We start from the raw sequence: 26,550 nt of genomic DNA, 5'->3' as shown, positions 1-26,550 counted from the left end.
GAATTAGGCATGAAGAAATAAAGTATTATTGATGAATCAATGGTTGTGAAAGAAGTCTTCAGCTTATAGAAATGTCTCTTCTTTAACAATTTAAAGACATATCAATGAACCTAGTTCCTGCAAGTGACTACATCATGCACTATAGATAATGCTGTATGTAATGGGAGGAGTATGGGCAATATATGGACATGACAGTGGGAATGTATTCCAAGGTTCATGCACCTGGCATTACAATACTGCTGAAGAACTATGCATACTACTACAGTGTACCGTATATTTATAAAAAATTGTTGCATACCCCACAAAATGAAGACAACAGTATAGAAGCGATGATATAACTTTAAGGCAAAAGATTAACATTCTGTCATAAATATCCCATTGCTTAATCTTTCCTGGGTTGATGAAATGCATACACCTGAATTATACAAGGCTTAAAAGAAGTAGCAATGCAGGTAACTGCAGTATAATAAATGAGATATTGTGATGATTATTGAAACTGTTATCATTACATATAGAATTGAATAGGCAAGAGGTGCTTCCAGATTTCGGTAAAATAAGGAAAGAAGGGACCATCCTGTATTCCTGGGAACATGGGTAATTTAGTGTTGAACAGCATTATTTTCCTCAGATATATCTAACTTAAAACTTGTCACATAATGAAGAGACCAAATTGTGCAAATCCAAAAAGAACATGTACAAAAGTATGTGTTCTACAACTATAAGTGCTTCAAGGGGCAGTGCAATGCAGGTAACCAGGGTCGCAACACAGATGCAGCTACACTCTGTCAGAAGAAAGAGCAGGGTAAGGCATGTATGAATTATGTGGAAAATGCAGAAGGAGATAACAGAGGGGAATTGGTTCTCCATTAAGAGAGCAGTGTCAATCTTGAAGCACACGCTGTTTGCCAGCTTAAACAAAGTCTGTGGGCCAGAAAGCAGATTGCCTAAAGGTTGGGTTTGCCACTGGCAATTAGAATTTCCATTAAGTCTGTGTTAAGTTTGAGCCAGGGGTATTCTATCCAATTTCACACTGTTAAGCAACAGCCTTGTAAAATAGAGGTATTATTAGTGGTATTAATCAGTCTGAAATTTAGTTGTGTCTCATCTTATAGGAGAGACAATCAGCCTCCACAAATGATAATAGCAAGATGTTTAAAGTACAGATTAAACAATTAGGAGGAAAGGGCAGAGCCCTTAGCAAGCAGAAGTGGAAGAATTAAATTGTCCTAGCATCCTCGGTTCTGCTTGTTCACTTGAAAAAAGAGACACATCTCTCTACCTGCTGGTCTGAAAGGCTGCAGAGGTCAACCTGCTGGTGTGAAAGGCCTGCAGAGGGCAGATGGTTACAATGGTCTTCAGATTGATGGAACTGGATAACACTGACAGAGCTAACAAAATCAGGGTACTTGGTTGGCCACTGTCTGATGCTTGGTGTAACTCGCCCACAACTGACAGCATTGTCAGCTTTATGTTGTGATGTGGGCAAAAGCCAACTTGTGCATCATTAGATTCCAAAAATGACCAGAACTAGATAGCTACAAATTCTGCAAGAGTCTGTGCAGTGACTGGGAGAAACGTAATTGGCCAGTAGATAGTGGATGAACGAGGATCAACATCAAGAGATGACCACTGATAGTGGTAGGTATCGCATTATTTAAAATGCTATATTTGCATGGAGAAGCTTTCATCAAATCATACCACAGTCTTCTTACTTTTCCTTTTAGTTGCCCAAACAACTTGGGCAGCATGGGAAAAGTATTGATGCTTCAGAGGCTGAGCTTTGACTTGATTAATACTGTCATAGAGCTCTATATAATTCCTTTTCATCCAAACCTCAAACTACTATATGCACAAAGGGAGTGCAACAAGGTCTGGACTGTTTTCACTTCCCTCACTAGGGTATGTATGCCATCAGCACAGGTTCAGAATTGCAATCTATTTTTCTTAATAATATTCATAAGGGATATTACCTCAAAAATTACTAACTATGAAAAAGAAGAGCTTTATATCACATATTTGGTGACAGAAGCCACAAAGATGAACGTTTTGAGTTACCCTATCTTCAAAAATGGTGTTAGACCACCTAGCAGTGCACCATTTCTACCAGTTGGTGAAAAATATTTAATAATCATTTTTTCTACACTTCACTACAGATCGGTAAACCGGTGATAAGCCTATAATTTTTCAGGACAATTTGTTTTTTTTCAACAAAGGTTTTACAGTGATTTACTTCAAGATGCGTGGTACGACTCCCACCTCTAAGGAGGCACTGATAGAGGAGATTATCTTTCCTTGGGATGGACCGGTCAGTGGAAAAAAATCAGATGACAAGTCAGATAGAATTGCAAGATGAATGGGCGCCCTATGACTTGGAATTTGTGAAGTTTCTCTGTACTTAATACATAGTGCAACAATACAACTATAGTAATTAAGATACAATAAAATGTGTTTATTCTTGGGGCATTTTCATAGCACTACTTGCAGACACAAGTCCAGTTATTTATTTAGATACTTCGCCATCCAGTAAGGAACCATGAATGTTCTGAATCACATGTTATTTGTTCTGCACTGCCAGAATGTGAAAAGTATTTTTCTAACTTAATACTCTAGTATCTTAACAGCATGGATGAGACCACGGACAGCAATGACGTCTGACTGCCCAAACAGCCAGAGGAGCTACTGCAACCAGTGTGTCCACAGTCTCAACACTTTAGAGTGTACGACTGATATTAGTTGCTGTAACATGGCAGGAGCTAAACGTTTACACACATTTTGAACTCTGGAACGTCCCATTGCCCCATCCTGACCACTGAAGTGATCATACAATACCAAAAAAGATAGGGCTAATTGTGACACTGCAGCAATGAAGAGAGGCCACTGCAGGGGAGCTAAGGGAAATATGATTTGCTGTTCTTTTTGGTATGAGGTACCAGTGAAATTCTTATGACCAAATCAAATCGTTTTGATTGTTAGATAAACAAATTGCTTTATTTTCAATTGGGGATTAGATACAGAATATAAGATCAAAGAAAAAAAATTTCTGGTTTTAAGATTTTCCCAGTTTTAAGACATATTATTTAAAGGGACGGATTTTCTTTGTTTCTGTTTAATTCAGAACAATCTTAGTAGCGAGCAAAGAGTTGGAGATGACATTTTAGAGAAATCTGACTCTGGAATATAAAAGACTCAGAATTGCTTACGAGCTTAGGAAACATCTTAGTGAATTACTCTTAGTATGCGTGATAGCTGTAGACCACCCATTGAAACTCAGGTCAACGAACTCAGTACTTCATTATAATGAGGCAATCTAAATGGTAGAACTCAGTTCGTTAATAGGAATATTTGTAACTTTCACAATATGACATTTCAGAATCGAGCTACGAATCACAAAGAAAAACAATATTATTAATAATTTTCAGTTTGCAATTAATAAATTATGTTTGAGTAGAAATAGAAAATAACTCAGCAAGAAGCTGAATATCTGGCTTTTCAATTAATCAAAGTATCATAGGCAGGGATAGGCACACACACCTGCTCAGTGCCAAGAGACCCTTGTGGGTGATAGTGCCCTTTATAAATACACATAACTACTGCAAAGTCAACATTCTCCCTTAATTACAACTATAAGCTAGTACCAAAAAAGATAGAATGAAAAACTGCATCAAAACACAAAGTGAAGCAGTACCTTTAAACACACAAACTAAAGTGTGGAATGCATTGAAGACCGGAGTAAAGCATACATAATCCATCAAACGTACTTATGTAGGCAATAAATTACTGAGCTATAGTGTTCTGGGTGATGGGTTTAACAGGTCATAACAGCCAAGTCACACCTTAAACCTGGAAACTAAATGTTCCAGCACAACAATACCACCCAAACTAGTAAATATCTTGCGAATGCATTTTTTTAATGACAAAATACACTAAAGCCTACCTCTAACGATTGCTTCTAACAGGCGAAACAAAGCACAACATTTACATATCATTAACAATGCCACTGACAGGTTATTCCCCTGGTTACTTCAAGGACATCCTAAGCCTGCAAAGGATCTTGCTTGAGTTAAAAGTGTTTGTAAAAATAAATGTTTGAAAAGATTTGTATGATCCGACAGCATTTATGTTCACCCTTACATTCTAGCATTTGTCTACACAGTTGTCACATTTCACATCATTTTGGGTAGAAAAGTCAATATGCTTTGTATGCTTACATAAGAGTAGTGAATCGTCTTTAGTGGAGAAAACTTGAGGGCTCAAACTAGTTGCTTTTGGATAACTATAAGAGACGTTCTTTTTAAGTTACAGTTTTAAGTGTTACAGAACACGGAACACTGAGATGGGGAAGCTAAATAGGAGTATAACCCAGGCCACCACAGGATGCACTGCAAGTGCTCAATAACTATATAAGAGACATCATACTGGTACAATTTTACTTTCTTCATTCATTTGGCTATTAGCTGTTTTTCAATTTGCCTTTAGTTTGCATGACAGAAATCAAGACAGGGGCACCCCCAGAAAATTTTCTTAAACAAGTTCTTTTTGTAGTTTGAACTAATCAAAAACTGCAATGTGTTGTACTGAAGCAGTTAATTTGTTCCTTTAGGGAGAGTGGTAGCAAAACCAACACGTTTCATACTAGAATTAAGACATAGTCAAGGCTGTATAGGTGTAAATTAGCAGATCAGTTTCTAAACTGTGTTAGGTGTTTCCATTTCCTTCCTAGCAAGAACATTTTTTTTTTCAGTTTTCAGTGATACCTCAATAAGCAGGTTTACTTGTAAAAATGCTTGTGAAGCTCTTACACAAATCATGTGAAGTCATCATGAATTACATCTGCATTGCAGTAAATCAATAGAGATGGACAGACCCATTCGTTGTTAAGCCCTATAGATGTTTCGATGGCAATCTGTAGTGTGAATTGCTTTGAAAAGGGTTCTCACCAAAACTACAATGGCCATCAATATTTCAAACGGTTGTGATAGGTCTAAAAGGTAGCATTGCAGTATAGGGACTCTAAGTGAGTCTGAATTCATTGTGTGTGTAATAGTAGCTGTAGATCTCTTTAATTATTGACAAAGAACCAACACCTTTGATGAATGTGTGGTTAAAACAGTCTTCACCCCATCAGTCTCAGTATGGACTCCAAGAACAGAGCCCTATACACAACTGCAAATACAACAGATTTTGTAAATTTATGAGCAATTGGAAACGTAATGAAACAAAGAAAGGCAATTTAATATGTGTCTTGATGCCTGCCCTGACATGACCCAATGCTGTACCAGCGGACCACATAGCCTTCGCAGAAAGCTTCTTTTACCAGGGTTTCGGGGAATTGTCCCCACTCAGTGTCCTGTAATGCTGTTTATATGAAGTTGCTGCTGGCTTGGGTATGAGTCTTAGCCCTTGACCTGTGTTTTACCTACACTTCCACGTGCACATTACACTAATGATTTATGTTGAAGTCTGATCTTGTGTTGATGCTTAAGTAAATTTCTGCGTAGTTATGTTGGATGTAGTTGCAAGTCATAGCAAGCAGGTTTTGGAAACATCGATTACGGTTCAGTTGTGAAACAATGACACCAAAAAGTGAAGACAAATGAGGTAAAGGATATGGGCTATCCGAAACTGATAGGTTTCTCCAAATGCTTTTTTCTGAGCCTCCCTGATGGGTCATATAGAGAATAAATATGTTAACCAACAGTTTCATAGTAGGCCCCAGCTGTTTGAAAGTAACTTACAGGAGTGGCAATCAGGGGTGCAGAACGACCACACAACTTTGATGAGTCAATCAGACATGGAGTAACAAAATCATCCACCTATCTGTTTGACAAACTTGTGGCACTCAGAATCTTACAAGACGTCCATGTAGATTTAGGAGAACTGTCAGCTCCTTTGTTAAGAATGCCAGGTTATATGAGGGACAGAAGTGCAAAGCTCTGATCACTCTAGGAGAAATGGGAGGAGGGATGCTAAAGAGGCCAAGCAAAATCATTACGCGTGGGAGAGAAAATGAGAACTAAACAGTAAACATTTTAGAAATGGACCAAATGAAATATTAGAGAAAAGCCTCCGGAAGAATTGCTTACGGAGACCCCAGACATCTTGTCATCAGTCTTGCAGGACAGCAAGAAAAGTTGTCAACCCGTTCTGGTTAAGAGTGGGAAAGTAAGAAGTGAAAAAAGCCTGAAGGAAACAGAGTACAAGGCTACTCATTTCCGCATATCCTTCCAAAGTACAGGGCAAACAAGACTCAATAAGGACTTTTCTCATCAGAATCAGTACCATTCAGTTCACTTAGTGCAATTATCTGTGCAACCTCTTGTGAGGAAAAAGTTGGAGATATATTCCTGAATGCCTATCAGCATTAAACAAGGCCATCGTGTGAAGAATAGGGGAGCCTTCAAAGCTTGTTCAGAAGTTCTGAAGTCTGAAATACACAAATCACAAGATGACTTACACAAAGCATCAGAGAAAATGTGTCAAGAAGACAAGAACGAAATTGTCACAAGATAGATCATTCTGGTACAACATGTCACTCAGAAGAAGGAAGATACATTATGCTACCTCACTATTCCAATACCAATAGTGTTAAAAGTACTGACAACAAACTGAACCATTCAAATCCAATAATTTTCAACTTCTAGACAGGCACCAGAGCAGCCCAACACCAAGTCTGGGCACATTATAAAAATAAAGATTGAAACGGCGAACACTAGCTAGAGGAAAATGGGAGAACTGTTGACACAGCTTTAACGTTATGACACATGTTACAGAATCAACAAGCCACAAACCATAAAAGGATCTCTGAAACTTCTGGACATGACCAGAGACAAATGCATTTTTGCCAAGTGCAGTTCATTTAGGAAGACTTAAAACAGAGACTTCCAAAAATGGTCCCTGAGAAAGACTATATAATTAGTACTTGCTATAAAGAAATCTTGCCAGAAACTGTTAGGAGGGGTACGAAATTCAAAAGCAATCACTCTCACCTAAATAGTTCTCAGGTCCTTTATTACCGCATCCATTTTTTTTCTAAAGGCACAAACTTCAAGGCGACAGACGTGCCAGGCAAAATTGCATAAGCTGGGATTGTCAGCTTCATGTATGAAGTTTCTATTTCTAGTAGGACCCACATTGTTAGCTTTCCTATCTTCCCTTCTTTTACTCGTACTGCAAAGGGTGTACCTTTAGTTGCAATATGTGATTAGGCGAAAATGTTGTTCCCACACTAATGATTTGCTTATTGATTAAATTGATGGCTTCTGTAGCTTTACTGATTCACCAAAAGCTTGAAAGGCAAAAGAACATTAAATAAACCTTGATAACCAGTTTTGAGGTTTCATTCTACTATGGTATAAACCAGGAAAATGTGGTTAGATTTGCTGAGTCGAAATCCTTAAATAACATTTCACTGAAATCCGTCTATGAAAGGACTTGAAGCTTACAATTGAAAATGATTAGCACATTAGAACATTGTTTTCTTTAAACACTGTTTAAATTAGCACATAATACAAAAATAAAATCAACTACTGGAAAATATTTCAGCCTTGAAGTTGCCCAAAACAAGGCCTTAATCAAATAAAAGGCTACCCACAAATGTCCTCATGGGCTAAGTGATGGTTTATGAGACACTGTTCCTCTGTTTGACCTATGACTCTCGAAGAAACGCATGAAGCAATGGAAGCATTCTTCCAAACATAATACAAGTAACAATACTAAGTTGACAACTGAAACCTCGTAAGATTACAGTAAATATTGGAACACTGGTCAAAAGGACTTTAAAGTGTCATAGTTGTAAACAAATGTGCCAATACCTCATCAGTACAGTTTTCTGTTTGGCAGAGTTAAAAGGTAGACAATACCTTTGTGTTTTTGGAAGACATGGCAGAACACAACACCTGTTTTGAGAGCACCCAGTAAAAATATGCTCTCAAAAATGATTTCTTGCAGAAACAAAGTGCTGTCTTTCCCTTCCAGTAAAATGCAGTATGATCTGCAATACACAGCCATTACATTACTCTCCTCAAAACGTCTTCATACAACTGAGAGACGCAAGTCATCATGATGAATTTATTATCCATGGTTGTAGGCCGGTGAAGCCGTGCCAGTTGAAATTTAAGGCAGTTCAGTCATTAGACATGTTTCTAAAAAACAAATTGCATTCATTTTAAAATATTACATAAGTCTTGAAGTGCCTTTACAGGTATTTACCAGGGTGGTGATTATTCCTTCTTTCAGTTAAATTGGCTAGTGGAGAGAAAGGACCAGTACTTTCTTAAGAACTTTCAAAACAGGCTTGCCAGTTCTAGGAACAGTTGCAAGTACTACATTGATCTCTGTTCGCCGAAGATTCGTTCAGTGTTGGCAATCTTTTGGATTTAGAGTTGTGCATACAGTGGGGCTCTGAGTGACCCTGGATAACCATCCTACAGATGTGCTTTCTTTCCTGCTGGATTTCCTTATGTATCCGGTCCACTATTTCTGGTGGAGCCATTCTCATTGTGAATGTTAAAAGTCTGTTGAAAATCAGAAGTGAACTGACACAATGCAACAACTTCATCAAGAAGCCCTGCACTTACTGAGGATGTGTGCACTGCATCCTGCTCTTTCTCCCAAGGGACTTGTGTGGAAGTACACCGCCCTGCACTTAATGGAATCTGTTCTACCAAGGGACTCTTTAGCGTTTGGTTCAATATTCCATTCTGTTCAAATAATTCATAATCCGACTGGCAATCTTCCATGGATGACAGTTGTCCTACTGAACCTGCAGGCGAAGATGACTTGATGCAAATCATGGGCAATTTCTCATATTTAACATAAAGATTGTTTTCACTGATTTCTTCTCCTACTGTGGGAATGGGATCTGACAAATCATGATGAGAGACCCGTTTTCTGGGTGAAGGGGGAAGCTGCTTCCCATGGAGAGCACAATCGTCTTGTCCAAGATGCCACTCTAGCTGGTCACTGGTTCCTCCGCACAGTAGAGACAAGTTGTTCTCACTTGGTGCACTTGATTTTTCCTAAAATAAAGAACAGGTCTTTTAGAGCAATAAAAATGCATTCATTATACACAGTAAAATGACAAAGTTACGCTTTTGTTTAATGGCCCATCTGTGTAGTTAATATTGAACAGCAGATCATAAAGAATCAAATACTTTTTCACTTAAAAACATACACACCAGCGGTTTGTGTACATTACACTTCCCCTTTCAACTTGATTTTTAGATTTTTAGGTCTGGGGTTAGCCAAGACCTTTAGATTTGACTAAATTCAAGACCTTTTGCTTTTACTAACGTTTTACTGAAATTATAATATACTGTAATATATTACGTATTCATAATATATTTAGTTTTAGGGGCCTTCAGCCAGCCTTCTTCCCAGCATGGGTCAATGGGTCTGCTCACTTCAGGCATTGGCTTACATCACTGTGATTGAGTTCATTCTGTCCTTTCACAAGAAGTAGCATATTCACACACAAAGTAGTTCCTACAGTCCCAGGGACTGCTATGGCAATGCGTGTGTTTAGAGTCTAAAACATAGTTTCACTTTTAGCCAATGGTTTTTTACATTGGCAAGGGCAAAAATAAAACCATCATAGTAAAGCAAATAGGCCGGCAGCAGGCCGACTGGCTTTGCCAATACTTGTTCCTAGTTTGCAACCCACACAATCTATGTTTTGACTTTTAGCACTGATTGGGGTGCTAATTTATTGTAACGCCAGATCAACTGTCAAGCAGAATGGGCAAAAGGTATTTGCATAGCGAGTCTTTGTAGTGAAGCTTCTCTGGTAAAACAGTATGTAGTAAAAGTGTTCAGAATTTGTTTCCAAAGAAGTTAAGAGCTTAGACAACATACTTCTTTGATATAGGTGAACTGATTTGAACACAATCGGAATCCACACCTATGTACACTGAAAAGATGAGTATATTGAATGTATGTACCACAAGAAAAATGAAACTAACCTTAGCCTTGTAGTCAATGTCCTCCAAAGATCTAAAGAAATCTAAACTCTTTGCTCCTGAAAGTCTTCCTTGATCTGAGCTGTGAATGCTCAGGGTGTCCAAGATTTCGCCAAGAAGATCCATTTCACCTCTATGATTTGTGATTGTCCCTGGTTCACCAGACTCGTCACTGTCATAGAAGTAACCAGAAGTTTCCTCGCTATCTTCAGATGACAATCTGAACAGAAAATGCATTCAAATGAGAATCACAATCAAACACTATATAATGGTGAATACATTTACAAAATAAATAACGTTTACTACACTAGTAAAAAGATGCTATCATTGCAGCTTGCCTCATTGCCCAAACAGACCCACAAGTTCTCGCAATGTCCATGTGAACCCAGATTTGGTTACACTGTATGCTAATAGTGCGTTCAAAACTATCAGCAAAATGGTTCCCTTTCATTCAGGACATTCACAAATCAAAAGAATAGAATTTTAAGTTAATGCTTTCATTGACAAGATGTGTTTCCAAACAACCGCAAAGTCTGATGTGCGTCTAAGATGCAATAAAAAAGTGTGAGAGAAATATATTTTTATTTTGCTTCTTGTCTGAAAGTCTCGCCCACATTTTATTCAACCTTGTCATTCATATGGGGCCACGTGGCAACCAGGTGGCATGCTAGTATGATGCCATCATGCTCCTGTAAAACACATGGTTTGAACGCAGGAGGGTGATACAGTTCAATGTTTATGCAAGAAAAGGCAGAAAGACCTTTACTGAACATTAAATATTGTTGCACTGATGCGTCTAATGTTTTTCGAAAACGGTCGAGTTATACAGTATTTACTTCTTTGGTATGGACTGGATATACTCATAGGCAAAGATGCATGTTTGGTTTTATTGGAGCATCATTTGTATCTACGTAGATTAAGAAAACATACGTAAATGACAGACTGCAAAAGCTTGAAATCAGACATGAGGAGTTACAGGGTGGGTTAGTAAAATACAATATTCCAATTTATTTTAACAAGTGCTAAGTCATTGTCTAAAAACAATGCTTTTGTTCGAATTCATAATTCTTCTGTAAATATTCTCTAGCACCCAATCTCTACATATTAATCTATCCTGTCCTTACACTTTTTCAACCTTCGTTTACTTGTTGCACCCACACCATGCCTAAATATCTGGAATGGAATCTTCAGTGCCTTGTCTGAAGACTTCAAGAGTTTTTCTGTTAGAAGGTATGAATAGGAAACGCTTCCAGCATCCGAAATTTAAAACATGAATTACAGACATCACAACTAGGAAACACTGAGGGGTGGTTGACTCTGTTTCCATGCTTTGCTATCCGCAATCATGCACTAACTCGGAACAACTGTATGCCAGATGGAAGCAAGTTATACAGTGTAAGAACTGCTGTTCAGCTAATTCCTCGTGGTTTGGGTCTTCAAAATGGCTCCAGTGTTCAGAGGGTGCAGCCTTGACAGGTGTCAGTTGATTCATCTGCACACCTTACTTAGAGTCTTTGGTGTGATAAGTATTGAGAAAACTAGTTTTAGCATACATGATATCGGAGTCATCCTTTACTAACATTTGCATAAATGTTCATTACTTACTTCGAAAATGTGACCAAAGCTTTCATGACCTTGTTGCAGATCTTTCACGTTACTATAATAATCTGAGTTCTCACGTTTAGGTATTGTAGTAAATGTGCCAGCTAGATTCAAACTGAGAGTGACATTTATTTTAATTCTCTTTGATGAATTTCCAATTTACTTGTCATTTAACTCTTGAAGAGTCAGACACAGAAGATATTCACTTTTTTCACAGATGGAATCCTTTAAAATGAATGCTAACATTGGCCGTTCTCATTACTTCTAGTTTCTAGATGACCGAAAATTAACTATCTTTTTTCAACAAAAAGTCAACTTTAAACTTACCTGTCTTCAGTATAGCCAGTGTCTCTGGCAGAAGACATTAAGCCCTATTAAGATTGGAACCAACCACTTCATATCACCCAGTAGTCAAAGTCACTTATCTTTTATATACCTATCCTGAGAAGAAAAGGAAGGCAGTTGGTTTCCTACAAAGTACAGCAAAAGTGAAGAATTCTGCCAAAGGAACACCAGAGTTTTGAAGGAAACTGACAATCTAATAAGAGTAGAAGGAAACAATTATAAACCAGGAGAAATCTTGCCAGCAAGGCCCCGAAACTTGCTATGCTAAATTATTTAAGAGTCATCAAACCCAAAAGCTAGCTGCTCCAAAATCCCAGCAACAAAACTTCTTTCGGCTGAGGATGGAGGGACGGAGAAGGGATCAAATCCTGTGACACAAGTTTCAATAGCCTTACAGCCCATCATAGGTTGTAGCAATACGTTTGCCCCATACACATCAACTCAAGTGTAGAAAGTACAGTGATATTAGGCAAGGGGATAAAGAAAGACTCAATAAACCAGGTAGCTGTAATGATTTAACTAGAACACTTAATGGTTGGAAGACCGAAATCTTGGAATTTGAGACAATGGTTAAATCACTTATAATGACCGTGGTTCAACAACATTCAAACACTGTACCAGAAGTTGCTGACACCGGTCAGCTAGGAGTGAATAAAAGCCCACAGGGCTTATGTACAGCCTAATCTAATGCTAAAGATAAAAGTGCAGCTGGGAGAAAGAGGGGTTCAGCAGGTATGAAGTACCCAATACCATGATCATTCCTTCCAGGCCAGAGTTCAACTTTGGATATGCCTTCTAAAAAAATTAGTATCCTGATGAGGGCTACTAGTGATTGCACTACTCCCATGCTACTACAATCTGCCTCATCTGTGGAAACAGGATGGTGATCTGATATATGCAGGGGAAACAAGACACTGGGATACTGTAGACCACATGGTGTACCAAAGCTGAGTCGAATTATCAGAGATCAAAAGCAAGACTTGGGGAGGGTGGCAGTTGTGTATTTGATAAATGCAACTAAGGTAGTCAATAACCTTAAGAGAGGCCTAGGATTGTTTAATTAACAATACTATTCATTGGATTAAGAATGTCTATCACTTCTGTGCAGTGATTCACTGAATTTAAGTGCCAAACATTATGTCATGCCGTATGACCACCATGATTATATCAATATGGTGTTAGCATATCATGACCAGGTAGATGGTTTAGTGGCTCTAGATGCCTGAACACACCCAGTACCTGGATCACTGATTCAACTCAAATATAACCCTAGGTCCGTGGTTGCCAAAATGACAAACATCTCCAACAGGAGTGCAAGGACAAACTGCAAGAGAAGGACTCTGGTTTGACTAGATTATATTGACTGAGAGAGGAAGCAATGGACAAGGCTACTCCATAATCCATCACTGATGTAAGGTAGGGATATTTCATCAGGTACTTATGAAAAAGTAAACAGACACAGAAATATAGATCCTTACATATTTAATAGTGGTTAAGGAATATTCTGCACACAGGAGGAGACTCTGTGTCCTGAACCAGCTTTTAGGTCCGGCTACACCAATTTTAGTGCTAAAGCGGCTTCCTTGTGTAGGGGAAGAACCTTAGGCAGTCTAGCAACTTTGATTAGAACATCATTACAAAGTAAAATCAAGATCTCGCACCTTAATTTATTGAACAACATGGGAATTCATTTACTCTCACTGATGGGAGGTAAAGTATACAAATGTATTTTTTACAATGGCACTGGAACAATAAATAATGAATCGGTAATAGTACGGCAATTAGAACACAAGATAAAAGCATGATAATTTATGAGGCCCCGCGACGGTAGCAGGGAACATCAATGTTACCTACAAGCCATTTGATATCACTGAACATCCAATTACTGAGGTGGAAGATGAGGGAGATTTCTAAATTTGATCTATCCCCAATTAAACATTCTTCAGCCACAAGAATCCAATTATGGGCAGTAACACAGTCTTTCGTCCTTAGTTCTCGTAATGACTGCATCAAGTCCATTGCCAATGGTAAGCAAACATTCAATCACATAAACTACACATTCAGAATTGATTACATAATGTTAGATGTCTGCATATGGTCAAGGACGAGCGACAGGAAGGTTATTGATCGTAATGATAGCGACCATAATGCACTGCATCTAACAATGCAGATATTTTCAATCCTTGCAAATCATCCGCCCACAAACATGTTCGGGGAATTGGCCTCATCAAACAAGTCAGCAGTTAAATGTTTGTATGTACAGAACCACATATTTATAATGAAGTTTCTACTCCAATGGCATTATTGCCTTTGGTACAAGAAGCAGATTCCACCATTTACAGAAGTAGCTCTATCCATGAGAAGTTATGCAGCCCTTAAAGAGCATTTGTTTAGGAAGCACAGGGTATGAGGCCCCACAGTAAAAGACATTGTTTCATTTCATAAAGATTGTAAATATGCAAAGATAACTCTACTGACCACAATAAAAGCAAAAAACAATGATGTGGTAAGATGTGCTAGAAATCTTTATAAGCGTACACAGGTGACAGCTACTAGCAGGATTTAATAACTGCTGTGAAGACCAAAGACAATGAAAGGTTCTAGGGGATAGTTTTTCACGGTGGTCGATATAATGATTACATGTTTGATTGTCACATACAACTGCAGATTTGGATTGCCTATTTCCAACACTTGTATTCAGCGGAGGAGCCAGAGAATCGGGGGTTAGTCAGAAATGTCACTTCCAACACACATTGCTTCCACTCTAGAAATATCACTAAAAGACACCTATGCCACCATAAGTGGAATTACTATCAGTAACACCCCTGGGCCTGACAAGATCCCTGGTAACATGTCTGTAACTCAACCAGATGTATGGGCACCTCACATCAATCTTCTAACAAAATGTATTCCGGAGGGTGGAGAGATACCTGAAACATGGAAAAGGACTGGGAGTATCCAAACAACTGTAAGGTTATCACTTTAATTGATCGCTTACAAAAGGTTTTCTGTCACCACACCCTTGATAAGTTACATGAATAGATGGAGGGTAACAATATCCACTCTGATTACCAGTCAGGATTCAGGTATGGGACTAGCACTATGGATCAAGTCACTCTAAAACTCAACAGGGGTCATCTATACATGACTGTTTTGACCTCTGACTTCATTTGATGACAGAAACTGTGGCCAGCTCTTAATAAAATGGACATGCCTGAAAGCATCCTTTCTAAAATCTTATGGTTGCATGAAAACAGCAACAGAAAAGATAGATGGGGAACCAAGGGGGTGTTTGCCAGGGATGTATATTGGCCCCAGCTGTGTTCTCACTTTAGATCAATGATGTTGTGAAATGTCTAGGGCTTCATTGTAATGATTCCCCCAAACTGGAAAATCACTAGATCCCAGTGGTACCTTTTGCAGATGTCACTCTCCTGATCTCCAAGACCTGCACAGCCTCAGTAAAGTAGAGTCTGCTTGTTTGATTTCTTGGCTTCTGCAACTTGAGAGGGTTAGAATTTAACTCATCCAAAACCAAATGTATGGTTTTTAATCCTTACAAGATACTGGAAGGCATGTTAGATGTTGAGGATATATGTAATAAACGTGTCATGGACTTTGGTTATCTAGTGGTTAAATTCATGAACAGCATGTTCTGGTCCTCCCAGCTAACATGGAGCACTCCAGTCTGCAACCTCAAGCGTGATCTCTTGGGTATTAGAAATAAATGTTTTGGACGAGTCTATATGGATAGAGAATTAAAAATAAATTTGTAGAATCTCTGCCCAATCGTCATTGGAATGTCCACCTATTGCCTTTACAAATTGACCCAGGGTTGAAAACAATATTTTTCAGAAGGGTAGTTAGACCGCTGTTTTACTGGCAAAGGCTTTGGCAAATTCATGACCTGGGCCCTTATAGGTCAGCCCTGGATGTTTTTATGCAATCAAATCAGCACTAGGATATACCAAAGTTGGGATATATAAAAGGTTTTATATAAGATTGTGCTTGAGAACCTCTGGCTGAACCCGAGGAATGTACCAAGAATATCCACAAACATAGTAAAAGAGAACTTTTGGATACATGCATTTGAGAAAGAATTCAAAAGTGGTAGTCCATCATATTCGTTAAGGACATCAAGAACATTTATGCTTTTGAACCATTTTATGACACCATAGCTCCACCCTCTGCAAAGAAACCTTTCAGCAAGTTCTGATAAGGGTTTCTGCCAAACCCCTGCTTGTCAATAAGTGGGCCATTGGCCCCAGTAACAAATGTCCTCTATCCAAGACGAGGGAGAGTCTGTGGCCCATTAAAGAAATGTTGTAAAGCATATGTGTCTTATCGTAAGAGTTGGATTGCATCAATTTGCCGCAAACTAAGATCGCTACACCCCGATGAGGCATTAAGAATAATGAGATATGACCCTAATGAATTCATTGCGTTTAGTGTTGAAAAACCTAGTTAATTTATCAAAAAAATATGTACCAATATAAAAGATGCACTGATGGATGATACATTGACCCTTTAAAACTTATTTTAACAGTATTAACTTTTTGTATGATAATGCTTGTTTTTATCATAGTTATGAATAGTGAATTGCAATATGAATGCAGTGTAAAAGGGTAACCCCCCGAATACACAGATTGATTGATTGATGAAAGTCAAATCACTAACCTACAAAAAGTACTGCACTGCCCAGCATCTCGCATAAACCCCTCAAGAAAGAAAATCTTTATGTCCTGCTGTGTAAGTAGTAGTAGGGGCATGCATTTACTCATGTCTTATTGTTTTCTTCCTCCCAATATGTTAGTTTAAAGTTTTAGTGACTACAACTCATGTCAGTGGTTATATTCTGCAGTAATATTGAAGTGCACACAGCACCCAGCTTCATTTGCCTACATTACAAGTAACACAAGGGCTTGACAATTCTGCCCATACCGGGGTCCAAAGACAGCCATTCAACGAGAAAGAATTTACAGTGCCTCACTCACAAAGTAAATAGGCAGAGTGGCATCTTTAGTACTGACTTCGCTATTGAAATGCTCTGTAATTCAGACTGCATGTTCTACCTCATTTACACTTTCATTATCCTTAAAAACAAGGGGATTGTGTAGTAGAATTTCGTAATTCCAAACAAATTACCAGTGATTCATTCATTTACAAAGCAACTGGACAAGCAGATTGTGGCAAATACTTTTCAAACTATATCTCTCCCATTCTCCGAGGCCATAACACATTTCTGAAGTGGGACGATTCTTTCCTTTAGATCTTTTGCGGACTCAAACCATTTCAAATAACTATTTTTTGCAGTTCTCTGCTGATTGCTCACCACAGCTCTTTGCACAGGGAGGAAAAAAGATGTTTAAACACCCATTCTTGTTTGCCAAGTGAAGTTTTTTTTTCTTGAACCCTCGCTCTTGAAATGCCACCATATGTTCCTTCACCAAGAGAGATGGCATTTCTTTTTCAGAATTGAACCTAGACATTTTTTTCCATTCCTAATTTTATGTGCATAAAAAAAAACACATCTGTAACATATCCACATGCCGATCATGGGAAAGGTTTCAACTGATGGGCACTTAACAAATATGTAATCATATATTGTCAACAAAGAATACTGCATCATATCAAAAATAAATGAAAGGCTATATCATTATTTATTTAAAAATTGTATGTTTGAGACACATCTACCAAACACCTACACGCAAATTATATTAAAATAACAATTAGAAGTAAAATGCCCAATGGTTTAAAGAGGCTGATTCCAAAGAGCATAGATATCTTCCCAGTTATTGTCCAAAATTCTGAAATGACATTCCCAATGTTCAATCGCAGTGAAACGAGTTCTTGCATGAACAAACAGTGAACAGTCGATCCATTGTTGCATCAGTCACATTTTATATGCATATCGCAGACACAATTTACAGTATTTACACCAATCAGACTGAAAAATTTCAGACTTAAATTTTAAGACACAACTCCAATCCTAAACAGTCATAAAACCCTTCTTAATTTCCTAAATATCAATTTATCTAAATTGGGAAAAGTCTCCGGACCTCCCAACTCCCAAATATTCCAAGGATAAAGAAAATGAGCGCCTGCTTGATAAGTATAAATCATCTGTTTTTAGATATGCAGTGAATAAGAAATATTAAGAGCAGCGCTGCTGGCAAGAGGGGACCCATCAGTGATAATCCATTTTCTTTGTGAAGATGTTTTTTAGAATGCATCCTATTAACAGCAGCACACATACAGCAATTATTACTGTTTTTGAGGTCATGCCAACTGAAAAGAGAGATCTATTCCAGAGAGGCCATGTCTTATTGAGATAAACACTAAGATTCGATAACTGCAGTTAGTGGCCAAGATGTGCTGGTCAATTCCTATAGAAAACTTAGATCACAGACCTAACAGGGCATTCAAGAGGTGTTCTAATCAGCAGGCTTCCAATACAACCCAATGGGCTCCCTTAACCAGGATGAGAAAATTAGCACCATAAAATACTAATGACATTGTTTTCTCTGTAACTCTTTTAAAAGAGTATCACTGAGTTACCACCATGAACATAGGAAACCACCCGCTCTGAATTGAAAGACAAAGTTTGTATCATAACAGATTGGAAATATTCTTTCCAACGTGAGTTAAATGTAAATATTAAACCCAAAATTGATACACCAGAGTTCCAGAATAAAACTACTGAATTACCAAACAATCTCAGCTTTCATTAGATTCTGATTTCCAAAGTGTAAAATGTCTATTTTCTCTACATTCACTTAAGATGGTTTTGGGTGCAGTACACACCCATGGCAATTATTTTACATGGTAAGCAAAATGGCTTTGGATTGATTGAGTAAGCACTGTATATGAGAATCATTATTTTAAGGTGGGAATGATTGAAGTGATCCTAAAGCATGGGAAGGTCGGCTAAGTACTGCCAAACAAGAGCGGGGCCACTACACAGCACTGTTTAAAGTGATTAGACACTGCTATTTGACTAGAATGACGACCTTGTATGTCAATCTCCACATGGTCCCAATTTTTGTAATGGAATGTTCTAAAAATGGAAAACACCCCACATGGAATAACTCAGTGCGCAAGGTTGCACCATACATTCCCCCAATCCACAAGATCTAAAGCTGTGAGGTAGTCTATGAAGCAGGAATATAAAAAGACACTCATCTCAACTGACTTCTGCACAATCAGCAATCAGTGATAAACTATTGTTAAGTGGACATCTCTAAACAAGCCACCCCTTGTTTAACTGGAATTAGTTTTTTTCTTATTGACCAACTCAAAAGGATGGGACACTAAAAGTTTAATTCATTTAATTAACTACGTCTAAGAGGAATTACCTAGGTGTTGGAAAATGGGTTATTGGTAAGGGCAGGTAGGTACCTACACCTAGCAACAAGCCACTAACCTCCACTTAGGTACAGTTAGGTCTCAGTAAATTAACCCCAGCTCAACGCTTGGTAGCTTGGCAACGAGCGTCAAGGCTTAACTTAGGAGACAGTGTGTAAAGCATTCAAATATCACAAAACAGTAATTAAATAAAACACAGGAAACAGTTTAAAAATCCAAAACCAATTTATAAAAATAGTTTATATTTTTATCTTTAAAATGACACAAAAACGAATAAAATCGGATAAAGGGAACCGGAGATATTAATTTTTCAAGAATTATTATTTTTCTAGCGCTTAGAAACAAAAAGCGCCAATCGGGTCATCTGGTTGCACCTCGACCGGGGCAAAGTCAAAGTTTCAGGCCGACCGCGATGGAGCCCTGTTCGGCTACAGGTCGCAGGAGGCCTCGGTTAAAAGTTTACCTTCACACTTAGGGGGTTATTCCAACTTTGGAGGAAGTGGTAATCCGTCCCAAAAGTGACGGTAAAGTGACGGATATACCACCAGCCGTATTACGAGTCCATTATATCCTATGGAACTCGTAATACGGCTGGTGGTAAATCCGTCACATTTGGGACGGATTACCACCTCCTCCAAAGTTGGAATAACCCCCTTAGTCTTTATTTTGAAGATTTTCTTCAGTGGGACGAACCTGACAGTCCTATCCGACCTCCTGGAGCCCTTCTCCGGATACGCGATGCTGGAATCCTTGGTGGAGATTTTTACCTTCGGACTTAGTCGTTTTTTCGAGGTGAAAATCCTTCGACCGGGGTAAACCTGGATCTTGATCCGACGTCCATGGAGCCCTTCTCGGATACAATGGCTGGGAGGTCCCGGTCAACTTTTTACCTTCTGACTTAGTCTCTTTTTCGGAGATTTTTCTTTACCGGGACGAACCAGCAAATCAGGCCGGGTCGCGGTTGAGGCAAGCCGGCTAGAGTTGCCGCCGCGGCTCGGTCCCTCTATGGAGCTTTTTTACAAAAATTCTCCAAACTTCTCCAAACTTCTGGGGCTTCACCCAGATGTCCTTTTAAGGTTCTTTTGGGGTCCACAGCTCACCCCAAGGGTCCAGAAGTTCTGGGATGGTCCTTGGGGGGGGGGTGCGGACTACAACTCCCAGAATGCACCTGGCGCAAACTCCTTTTTGGCCACTGGGCAGTGGTCAGCTGGTCGCTTTCTTCAGGAGTTGGTGCAGGGGACTCTGGTTAGCAATTTTTCACCTGTAGCAAACAGGGAGTCCCTCCTTGAACCAGTTGAAGCCAGGCAAAGTCCTTCTTGTGGTGAAGCCCAAGTGTGCAGCTGGTGCAGTCCTTCTGAGTGCAGGTTCCAGGTGCAGGCCAGGGGTCCAGCAGGGCAGTCCTTCTTCTCCTTTAGTTCTTCCTTGTTGGAATCTGATGGGGATCTGATCTGTGGGTGCAGGTCTGCCAGTTTTATCCTTGCTCCTGGGTGAAAAGCAGGGGGGGTCCTGGTTCTCCAATCAGGCGCAGGGTCCTTCCCCCTGCGATGACCACTTCCTGGGAAGTGTGGCAAAAATCCATCCCAGAGGGCAACATTCTCTAAAAATCCAACATGGCTGAATCTGATTTTTGGAGGTTACATCTGGCTGAGCCCACCCACTGGTGTGGCTAAAAATCATAAACACACCCCTCTCCTGCCCTCTCCTAATCTAATCAAGGGGGCACCTAGTTGTCTGGGGTTGCAGGATGTGGGGGTGTTGCTGGTTGCTCCAAATGTCCTTCTCTGCCTTTGAAGACCAGTTTGGCAGCCCTCCCCCTTCCTGCCTCACCATCTGCTGAGGGGAGATTCTCTCCCACAGGCACATTCCTTTGTGTGAAGCCAGGCCACTTCACACCTCATCAAGGCAGCTTGGCTAAGCTGCTACAGGCTGGCCAATCAGAGCACAGCAGCAAAAACAATGCAGGGCTGAAATTGGCAACTTTTTAGGTAAAGTCAAACTCTTTACCTGAACAAGTTATATTAAATCCAACAACTGGAAGTTGTGGGATTTATTACAACAATTAATTTGATACCAAATTTTTGGTATGCATCTTTTAAGGAGACTTTAAAATTTAAAACAAAGTCTCCACGTTATAGCCTATGAAGGCCATTTACTACAATGAGGGAAAATCTAATTTGGCTGTTTTTACCTCACCGGGGCTTATAAAACTATTTTTATAAAGTCCCTGCTTATAGCTACATGGCACCCAGCCCTAGGGGCACATAGGGCACACCTTAGGGGTGACTTATATGTAAAAATAAGGTAGTTTAAGACTTTGGAACTACTTTTAATTCCAAAGTCGAATTTGCATATAACTTTAATTTAAAAGCAGCCTGCAAGGCAGGCCTGTCTTTAAAATGACACTGGGCACCTCAGCAGTGCACCTATGGGTGCACTACCTATGCTGTGGTCCCTAAACCTACATGCCCTACCATATACTAGGGACTTATAGGTAGGTTAACTTAGCCAATTATAATTAGCCTAATTTGCATATCCATTTTACACAGAGCACAGGCCCTGGGACTGGTTAGCAGTACCCAGGGCACCATCAGAGTCAGGAAAACACCAGCAAAAAGTGGAAAATGGGGGCAAAAAGTTAGGGGGCCTCTGCAATCAGCCCTGTTTTCTCACACTAGGTCACTATTGTTTAAAACTGGATGGAATATCACCCCTTTACAGGAATCTGGTAGTAACTCATATATTACAAACCAATCTAACAGGAATGGAAGATGGGCATCCAGAATGCGCTACATTTGTTTTACTATTGCTGCAGGAAGGATGTCAAGTCCAGCAATGTCAGCCAGATTCACTGAGGATATGGCAATCGCATATCCATTAAATTACCAACCACAAGCGTCAAAGCAGTTCTAAAATCATTTACGTGGCCACATATGTTCACATAACCACTCTTTTTTCTGGGGCCATGCAATCAGTCAATGTTGTCATTTTCGTCAGATAGCAAGGGTTTCAGAGCTGCTTAATATAACAGAGGTAACAAGTGACCAAAAGACATAGCCATTGCCAGGTTCTGATGTATTACATGCTTTTCCCCAATAGTATAGGTGAAGTTCAATTTCTTTGTAAAGATTGCAACACTGTATTTTCAAGCTTAACCATGATACCTCTTCCAACAGGTTACCGCTGCACTTCTAGATGTAGCAGTTAATTTATATCTCAAAATGATTACTAATCTTTCTTATGTATTGCCTCACTCTTCTCATCTTCAGTCAGAGAAAGTGCTGCTTCTCAATTCAAAAGGTTGCACCACCAAATATCTAACCAATACATTTCCAAAAGATGAGAACTGTGGCAGTAGTATATCCATGGGTGGTCACTATAACTAGGCATAGCTAACACCAAATGAGCAGCCATGCATGTTACAGAGAACTCATGAAAGTTGAACTGTGCGATCTATTGGCAGGCTTTAACCACTTGGCATTCACAGGTGCATATCAAAATATTTGTACGAGTGTGTGGAGTATGAATTTGCTTACCCATCCCTATTACCACCCATAAATTCAAGTTTGATATTCTAAATATGGGTTTGGTAGGGCAAATACCACCCAAAATTGAACTAGAACTTTGTTATTTTACTCTGAATGATCAGTGCCTGTGGGAAGCAAAGGCAGGACTTTCACCACTGGGCAGAGGTCTCAAGATGCCCCTTACTTAGTTGGAGTACTGGGGAAACAACAGAACCTCTCTTGCCAGTGATGCCATCCCAGTCAGTCACTTCTTGTGAGTGCCATATTTAAATGGGCACCAACCAACTTCTTTTTCTTGATAGTTTGGGTGGAGTAACATTCTAGAGTTTACAGCCCAACATAAATTGACATAATCTATGCAGGAGGGATGGACCACATCGAGACACATTCCCCGGGCATCCTCTTTCTGACAGAGACCTGGCTAAACCCCACATCAGCACCACCATCACCACAGCCATCCCACCAGGCTACAAGCTCTCCCACCAGGACAGACTGAATAAACCAGAGGAGGACTTGCTATCATACACAGGACTCCATCACCTGCACCACCTCCACCAATGAGGACACAACCTTCATAAAGGACATGCACTTCTGACTTCAGAATGGCAACCATACCTCTATCAAATGCACCCTAGCCTACGTGCCACATCAGCAATCTCCTCAGAGACTTTATCGCATTGCAATTCACTCAAAACAATTCATCTTACTCAGTGACCTCAACTTCCACCTCGATGACCAAAAAGGCCCCACACACCACTGAACTACTCAAGTGCCTCAAGATCTTAGGACACACCCAGGTCACCCAGGGCCTCACGTACAATGCAGGACACATCCTTGACCCATTTTCACAGTCAGCAACAAGTTCACCCACCTCGCTCCATTAACCTTGACAAACCACTCCATCATCCATTTCTTCATCAATGCACCCCAACCTTTCTCTGCCAAGACCCCCCACAACTTCAGACATAGCTGGAGCAAGAAAAAAAGGACAGAGACTGGACCAACACCCTCACTGCCCACTATCCAAACCTCATTGCCAACCTGCAGGTTGCCATCAAAGCCTTCTACAACTGGATTACTACCAGTGCAGGGAACCTAGCCCCCCGAAAAATGTAAAATACTCAAGAGCCTACACACTAGCCAACTGGTACACTGAAAACCTTAGAAACTCAGAGCAACTCTGGGAAAGAAAATGGAGAACAAGTCAGGATACCACTGCAGAACCTTCTACAAATCTGCACTCAAAAAATACCACACCCAAATCAAAGAGGCAGGAAAAACAGCCCCAGCTCTCAGACTGTAAAATAGCTCCAACAACCGCAAAGAACTCTTCAACATAGTCAAAGAAATCTCCAACCTCTCAGTCACCAATGACTCCATCATCCCTTCGCAAGACCTCTGCAACAACCTCTCCAATTTCATCCACAACAAAATCCTCAACATCTACAGCAACTATGACCCCCAACTCAAGACGCAAGAGCTCACCAACCAGCTGTCCACAACCACCAATTTGGACCACCAGATCACAAACTGGAAACCCCTCACCCCAGACGACACCCCAGAAATCATTAGAACATTCCACTCCAGGGGCCCCCAACAATCTCTGCCCGCCATATCTTCAACCTTGGAGGAACTCTGATCAGCTCCCACCTCACCATCATCCACACCTCCATCTAAATTGGAAGCTTTCTGGACAACTGGAAACATGCAAACATGACAGTTCTCCTGGAAAAACCTGTGGCAGGCCCAAAGGAGCTCAGCAACTACAGACTCATCTCACTTCTGCCCTTCCCATCCAAATTTGAGAAGAAAGCTATCAACAAACAACTCTCCAACTATCTCCTACACCACCACCTACTAAATGTCTCACAGCCTGGATTAAACAAATACCACAGCATGGAAACTGATCTCATTGCAGCAACTGATGACATCCAAATTATCATGGACAAAGGAGAAACCATCACAGTCATATTACTCAACCTCTACACAGACTTCAACATCGTCTCCCACAGCACCCTTATCACAAAACTCCATAACTCTGGAATACATGGTCCCATCCTGAGTTGGCTGACTTCCTTCCTCTCTGATAGGACTCAGGGAGTCAGGCTCCTGCCCTACACCTCCGAACTAAAGAACCTCATCTGCGGAGTGCCTCAAGAATAATCACTGAGCCCCACCTTCTTTAATGTCTACATGGCACCACTCGTCCACATCATACGATCCCACAGAATCAAAATTGTATCCTAAGCAGTCGTATTCTAACCAGCTCATCCTCTCTCTTACTGACAATACCACCACAACCCGGGCCAACTTCAACAGCTGCATGTCCAGAGTAGCTTGCTGGATTAATCAGAACTGCCTAAAGTTCAGCAAAGAGAAAACTGAAGTCCTAATCTTCGATAACAATAGCTCTCCATGGGAATACCCCTGGTGGCCAACAGACCTGGGACCCATGCCCACCACCACCGACCATGCCAAAAACCTCAGCATCATTGTGGGTGATAAACTTACAATGGCCAAACAAATAAACACTGTCACCTTCTCCTATTTATTAAACCTATGGATGCTCTGCAAAATATTCCACTGGCTCCCCACTGACACCATGTGCACAGTCACCCAGGCCCTCATCACCTGGAGACGGACGACAGCAACTCACACTACACGGGCACCAAGAAACAACTCTTACAAAGACTTGAGACCACACTGAACACCGCCGACAGACTTATCCCTTAACATCCCCTGCAACAAACACATCATGGCCTACCTCAGAGAGCTACACCCGCCACCAGTCCAGAAGCAATGCCAGTTCAAACTGCTCATCCATGCATAAAAGCACTCCAAAACCTGCCAACTTCAAGCACAGTCTCAACTTCCACCAACCCACCAGGCAATTGGGCTCAGCCTCACTCCTCCTCGCATAAATATCCTGCATCGGAAGGAGCAAGTCTGGAGGATGCTCCTTTTCTTACACTACCACCAAATTATGAAATTACTTTCCACACCACATTGGGATCTCCTCATCACTTCTTTAATTCCACAAGAAACTGGAGACTAGTGCTACTCAACTAAGAGCCCAATCCGCCTACTCAACTACTCAAGTCCCTGGATGCCCCTCGGGTGATAAGCACGCTGTACAAATTCCCACAACGCAACAGAAGAGTGATACTGGTTATGAAATTTGGTCCCTTTCGTTTGTGAATAAAAGCGTACACATAGTATCTGACACTTATAAGAGAATACTCTGACCCTAATCTCAAATGCATTTGCGATATAATTTTGGTGAAGATAAAGATTCTTATGAAGCTTACATACTTGCTAACACTGTCCATTTCGTCATCATCATCCAGAGGAGAATCATGATGGGAGATATGCTTCTGCGGATGATTTAATCTTGCAAGCTGGAAAATGGAAACAATGCAATTTGTTACCACTTGGTTTAAATACAATTCCAACACATTTTCTCCTCAACCCACACTTGCACATCTGAATGCTTAGCTTCCATAAAGGATAACAGTCTTTCTCGGTTTTAGCAAAGTCTATGGTGAAAAAATACATAAATATAAAATAAATACGTAAGCCACAAATTCTGCTAAATTATGGGTAAAGGCATTCATCCTGGGGCCCATCTCTAACAGTGTGTCCTTGCAGAGCTGCAGAAAATCATTTAGCGTCAACCTCCAGAAAGCAGTCTCATCCCTTTCCATTGCTTTCAGTTTTATTCTCTCTCATGCATAAAACCATATTTTGCTAATATATGT

The 26,550-nt window shown here is 40.1% G+C and overlaps 1 protein-coding gene across 2 annotated transcripts in view; it reads right to left on the bottom strand.

Annotated features, from left to right (window-relative positions):
• Window positions 1–8,056: 8,056 nt before the first annotated feature.
• The window catches only part of DENND1B (DENN domain containing 1B), a 1,047,500-nt gene continuing 1,029,006 nt past the window's right edge, over window positions 8,057–26,550 (bottom strand). For both annotated transcript variants that reach the window (XM_069232125.1, XM_069232124.1), the window contains 3 exons: window positions 26,105–26,190; window positions 9,960–10,176; window positions 8,057–9,017 (listed from right to left, as the gene is read on the bottom strand). In XM_069232125.1, coding sequence (XP_069088226.1) covers window positions 8,457–9,017; window positions 9,960–10,176; window positions 26,105–26,190 — 864 coding nt within the window. In that variant the 3' untranslated portion in view covers window positions 8,057–8,456. The remainder of the gene's footprint in view (window positions 9,018–9,959; window positions 10,177–26,104; window positions 26,191–26,550) is intronic.

Source organism: Pleurodeles waltl, chromosome 4_2 (genome assembly GCF_031143425.1).
Source record: "Pleurodeles waltl isolate 20211129_DDA chromosome 4_2, aPleWal1.hap1.20221129, whole genome shotgun sequence".
Classification (NCBI taxonomy): domain Eukaryota; kingdom Metazoa; phylum Chordata; class Amphibia; order Caudata; family Salamandridae; genus Pleurodeles; species Pleurodeles waltl.
This window is presented reverse-complemented; position numbering and strand designations above follow the sequence as displayed.